Source organism: Amphiura filiformis, chromosome 16, assembly GCF_039555335.1.
Source record: "Amphiura filiformis chromosome 16, Afil_fr2py, whole genome shotgun sequence".
In the NCBI taxonomy this organism is placed as follows: Eukaryota; Metazoa; Echinodermata; class Ophiuroidea; order Amphilepidida; family Amphiuridae; genus Amphiura; species Amphiura filiformis.
In genome coordinates, this window is record NC_092643.1 from 8,919,802 (window position 1) to 8,925,801 (window position 6,000).

Here is a 6,000-nt window from a genome sequence, read left to right on the forward strand (position 1 = left end):
ATTATCCCCATGTTTGCAAGACCTTTATTTTTAGTATCTTTGGAAAGATTAAGAGCTAACTGAGAACATAGAATGCATATAATTATCAGGCATGAGAATGGCTTTTTTGAAAACTGCCTGAAAAGGCATGTTAATTCAGCCTTAAAAGGCCCGAAATAATAATGCGTAAATTTGGACAACAAAACTGCCTGAATTCAGGCAAAAGCCTGAAAATTCTCATGCCTGAATTATTATTTGGCAGTCTGACACCCACTTGAATAATTGTGGTGATGAAGTGGAAGAGTCCTTGTGGTGTTCTCTTTTCATGGGATTTCTTGGTTATTATGAGTACCCACTTGAAGAAAATGACTCTATTTTACACCCATTAGGCCCAGTCACTTCAAATCTTCTTTTAGGCTATTGATCCATCATTAGGCCAATGTACTTTGACAGAGTTATCCAGGGACATTTTGTTGCCATGGATCCAAATATGTAGGCCGATGTCCATCAAAATCTAATTGCTACAAACCTATTTATCGGCAGGAAGTTCCAAAGATAGCTTTCTCCAGTAGTCCTAGTGTCAGACCTCGAAATAAAGCCCCCAAATTGCAATTTGCGCTCCATAATTTGCCTGTTTCTAGATACAACTTTCAAAGTGGGTACAAAGTTGCGCTTATCAGCAATTTATTGCGCAATGCACATCAAATATGTACTTCCATTTTGAAACAACATTACACATCAACTTAGCATATATGTTGTCGAGGTATGTAAAGATAAGCTTTTTGTCATTGCCAATATTTGTTTTCCCCTCCCCGGTTTTGAACCATCGACCCCTCAGGTGCCAACCCGGGGGTGCCAATCACCAGACCTGGGACAGCAATCGATGTGTGCGACCGTCGCTCGGCCAATGGTTTTGTTTCTATGTGCAGTTTTGGACGCAATCGGACCATGTGGGATGCTTGGTCTTGCAGTCGCTTCGTGCGATATTTTGTTTCTAGCATTGTTACGGTTAGACATGTAAGAACTTTTAAAAGAAGCTTGTTATTAGCATCCAAAATATATCCATTTGTCATCAGCCCTATTGTCACATAACACATTGGCAACAAATTAAAGATGCAGACTTTGGTATTTGTGCAAACTTTAGCCTAAATGCAAAGGTCATTTGAAAACCTAAGGAAACAATATGTGAATGAAAATATTTTAATGTTGTGAGTCTTGTCAATTATCCTTGACCAAAACAATGGTTGTATGTTTTTAGACATCCATTTACAGGAACATAGCCTTGGTACAATATGTCTAAGGACTGCAAAAAAGGAACAAGGCCTGCCTACTTATCCTTATTAGCTATGAGTATATGTACTAAGGTTATAAATGATCCCCTATAATTTTTTCTATGAATAAGTTAATGAAATTTTCAGATTCATTTCATTGCAAATTTGTTTCTAATAAATTACGCCCCTTTATAAAAAAGGGAAAAATCACATCTTTGACAAAGGTTACATGTACTATACAGTATTTTTTTTCTTCTTCAGATTTTGCATTTTTGGCAGGAAATCACAGATTTTTGTGTTTATTGGGAAACCTGGGTGTATGTTTTGATCTGGGAAAAAAATCACTTCTTTGACAAAGGTTACCTATAATTTTTTTATAGATTTTGCATTTTTAGTAGGAGATTTTTGTGTTTATTTTAAATACCATTTTAGCAAATAGCAAAATTAACAGATTTATGTGTTTATTGGCAAGGGAGCGTTTTTTGATCTCCAAAAGTACCTGGGCTGTTTTTGAGCATGTGTGTTTATGTAGGGGCCTACATGCACAAACTATTTGGGGGGGGGGGGGTGTTGGTCCGGTTTAAAATAAAAATAAAATGACACACCATACTGTCAAGATACAAACCACATCTACATTATACTTATTTTATCCTCAACTTTTCTATTAAAATCCTATACTTACAGCTGAAGGCATAGTGGTATAATCCAGGAGTATAAATCACATTCACAACGTGGTATTCCAATAGGCCAGGTATGTAATCACAGCAACACAGCAGTGACATGAAAGAAAAACAATAACACACTTTATTAAAATGAATTCCTTTGATCTACTGATGATAGAGTGTTACAACAACAATTATATTTAGTTCATATGAGATGTAGTCTATCTATAGTATAAAGTTTACATCCACCGATCACTATGTACAACACAGGAATAAGCCAACGGGCCTGCAAATGTGTAGTGTGCATACACTCATACAGGCGTGTAGTACCAGCTTATGTGGTGTATGTGTGTGCACTGTGCATCCAAGGCCGGAAACTGGAAGGAATTGGTGTACTTCCTGGTATGTTTGTCTCATATCCCTGGTTGGATCTATTAAACCATTAAACCCAGTCTCAAGTGAAAGTTTTCAATATGGAGGTCACTGGTTTAGTTAAGGGTCACTCAGGAAGGAAAATAGTCCCAAACAAAAATGTTTGGTAGACTCATAACCGGTGCGATCTTACCTTTCCGATGTTGATTAAGATACTTCTTGCATCGATCCCGAGATGCGGAAAAAACCAATAGTCATTTTGTCCCACATAAATGAATAAATAACAAAACCCCGATCCCCGGTGGACTCACCCAAAAGGTGACGTCACACCATATGATCGTCCCTTATCCGACTTGGGATCCCCTACTCGGACCAAACTTGTAGGGGTGGCGGGGTCCGGGATAATCAACATCGGAAAGGTAAGATCGCACCGTTATGAGTCTACCAAACATTTTTGTTTGGGACTAGACTCAGTACACCGGTCGATCTTACCGCTTCGATGTTGATTAAGATACTTCTGCATCAACATCTGAAAGATCGATCTAGCAAGTAACCGACGGATGGAGGTACAAGATTGGTCAGCATCTGATCAGGGATCGGGAGCGGGTAAGGATGGTTTTCGCGAGGTCAGAAAATATTTTCCCCCAACGGTCGGGAAACAAAAAGACCACGCGATCACAGACATAAACCTCCTTACTTAAAAAGTTTGGTGGTTAAGAATAGCGACACTGGTTCTTACCATGCTGAGTATTCTGTATAGTCTGAAAACCTGGTACCCGTACACCACCGTATTATGATCGCCCGAACAATGTCCCGGTAAACCTCCCGCCCCGTCTCTGATTACTAACGTAAACGGAAGTATCGTAGAGAAGGGCGAAGGTGGCTTCCGGGACACCGCCTGCTAGATCTCCTCAAGGGACAACCGAACGGTATACCCAAGATGATGAGATAGCACGTGTCGAGTGGGTCGTGGGACGCGAAACCTTCGCGATCCCGGACCCCACCAACACCTGGACCAGCCATCGCGACAGCGGCTGGACCGAAAGGCTCTGTAAGGGTGATGAATGCGGTCGTGAGTCCCTCGCAAGGCTTGTGTTCGGAAGAAATAGTGCTGCAGCGCCTTATCGGACACCCCAGCCTATCTTTGGCTTCAGCCAACCTTGCCCAACCCTGGGGATTGGAGAGGGACGAATGTCGGTATGCACCGCGCCCGTTCGTAGTCACGAGAACAGAGCGCCGAAACAGTGTCGCTCCAGTGTTTGTGAACACGGAAGCTAACCTCGAGACCGTGTGCAACTCAGCACCGCCGTCCGAAGCCAACGCCAAACCGGAAAGCCATCTTGAGAGTTACGTATTTAAGCGTCGCTTTTGACGGAAGGTCAAAAGGGTGACCCTTAAAGTAATCTAAGACTGTGTTGGGATCCCTTAGGAGGATCACTTTCCTTTTTGGTAGACACTGTTGAACATACCGTCGGCGTAGACTAATAAGGTAACCATCGGCTATGATAGTCGACCCGCCTCGAAACCTCGGTGAATGGAGAGGACAGCTGACTTATAGTTGGCCCCAGTGGCCCGCTGAAGTCTTGCTTGGAACTTTTCTGTCAGAAACTCCGGAACTAGCAGCACAGAGGCTCTAGCGGGGGAGCTAGTTGTCTCATTGCACCAAGCGTGGTATGGAGCCAGACTCTGGCTATACGTACGGAGGGTAGACTTCCGTCTAGCCCCGGCGATGAGAAAAACAGCTTCTGATGAAAAGTATCCCTCCGCTCGTGTTCCCTGGTAAGGGCCATGCAGCTAACTGCAGGTGCTCTAGTGATAGACTGGTACCTCCGCTCCGGGCATCCGGAGTAGATCTGGTACTCGGGAGTGCCAGCGGCCTTGCCGCTAGCAGAATGACAATGCAGTCTTCCCACCCGATCTTGGCCACCACCCTCATGAGTAGTGAGATCGGAGGGACTGCATAAGCTGTCATCCCTCCCCAGTCTATGGACAGAGCGCCCACGGTGAATGCTTGGGGGTCCGCGACCCTTGAGCAGTACACCGCAGTGGATGATTATGGCGATGAGATGCGAACAGATCTTTCGAGGGGTGGTACATCCCCTTGAAGATCGTCTGAGCGACCTGCGGAGCAAGGGACCATTCTGCTGGTCCTGACACCCTTCCTCGTGACAGATTGTGCGCGAGGATGCTGGTGACGCCAGCGATGTGTATCGCTCTCATCGTAATCTGCCTGAACTTGCACCACCCTATCAGGTGTTGTGCATGCAGGCTCAATCGTGGTGGCCCGGAGTCCCCTTGTCTGTTGGGGTAGGCTACCACGGTTGTGTTATCCGTCAGGACAACGGTATGTGATTCCACGATCACCTCCTCGTAGCGAGGGAGGTTGATGTGAAACTCTGTCTCTATGGCCCCATAGGCCCGAGACGGAGTCTCCGTGGATGTGGACCCCCAGCCCCGTTTTGACGCTATGGTCGCCACTACGTGACATACCGGGGTGCAGGAAACCTGACACCCTGGGTCAAATTGGGCTGATGGGTCCACCACCAGAGTTCCTCTCGCGCGATCTCCGACAACGGAACCGCGAGGGATATTGGTGACGACTGGGCCTGCAAGCAGGCTAGAAGGTGTAGTTGGGTAAGCCTAACGTAGAAACGGCAGTACAGTACGAGGTCTACCATACTGGCCATTAGGCCTACCACCTTCATCCATGCCACAGCGGGTTTTGCCCGAGACTCGCCAAGAGTCAGGCACACCGCACCATGTTCGGCACCCGCCCGGGGGAGAGCACCGCGAACCCCCCCGTGAGGGTGATCTGGGCCCCTACAAATAGTGGTGTCTGCGCCGGGACCACGCTGGACTTTTTGAGCTGATCAAACAATCCAGGGGCCCGCACCCTACGGACTATCAACCCCATGAGACCCGTAGTCTTCAGTGGAGTGCGTCCGTATATGAGCCAAACGTCCCGGTAGCAACTGATGTTGACACCCCTGTGCTTCAGGTGCGCTGCCACCGCTCTGACCAAGAGTGTTAAACACCCTGGGAGAGATGGGCAGGCGGATGGCCGGTATCAAAACTGGTAATTTTGATTCTGTACCTAGAAGCGCAGATGCCTCCGATCTTGAGAGGCGATTGGCATATGCAGATAGGTGTCCGAGAGATCTAGCGATGCTGTTCCCATGCCCCTGATGGAGCAGGCTAGCACCGAGGCGAGAGTCCCCATACTGAACCTCTTGGGCCTGAAGAACGTGTTCAACAGCCTGCGGTTCCGGATGGGGCTCCCGTCGCCGGTCTTCCTTGGAGCCAATGGCTCCAAGATCACCCGTAGAACGGGGGGGGTAGACCGGGACAATCGCCCGCTTCGTGAGAAGCTGTGTGATCCCTGTCAGTAGTGCCCGACGCTGGGGGCCGTCTGACGGCACTACTGTGGACCTCTGAAATGTGCAGACGAATGTGGGGAGACTGGGTTGCCAGTCTGTAACCTCCACTCACCACTGACCATACCCAGGCGCTCAAAGAGATGGTTTCCCACCTCTGGGTGAAAGCCATAAGCGGTCGTCCACTGGGAGATCCCCTGTGGAAAAACACGCTGAGCCCCCAGGAATGCTCTGCCTAGCTTCCCTTGGAAGAGCGCTTGCTCTTCTTCGGGCTTGCCAGCTGTTCCTGTGCTACCCTTGCTCCTCTCAGAAATGGGTGCTGCTGAGGTAGTGTGCTCGGGG

The 6,000-nt window shown here is 47.5% G+C and overlaps 1 protein-coding gene across 1 annotated transcript in view; it reads right to left on the minus strand.

Moving 5' to 3' along the window:
- The window catches only part of LOC140135502 (septin-7-like), a 92,161-nt gene extending 90,093 nt beyond the window's left edge, over positions 1 to 2,068 (minus strand). Inside the window, exon 1 of the mRNA XM_072157025.1 lies at positions 1,933 to 2,068. Coding sequence (XP_072013126.1) covers positions 1,933 to 1,944 — 12 coding nt within the window. The 5' untranslated portion in view covers positions 1,945 to 2,068. The remainder of the gene's footprint in view (positions 1 to 1,932) is intronic.
- Between the last annotated feature and the right edge of the window lie 3,932 nt (positions 2,069 to 6,000).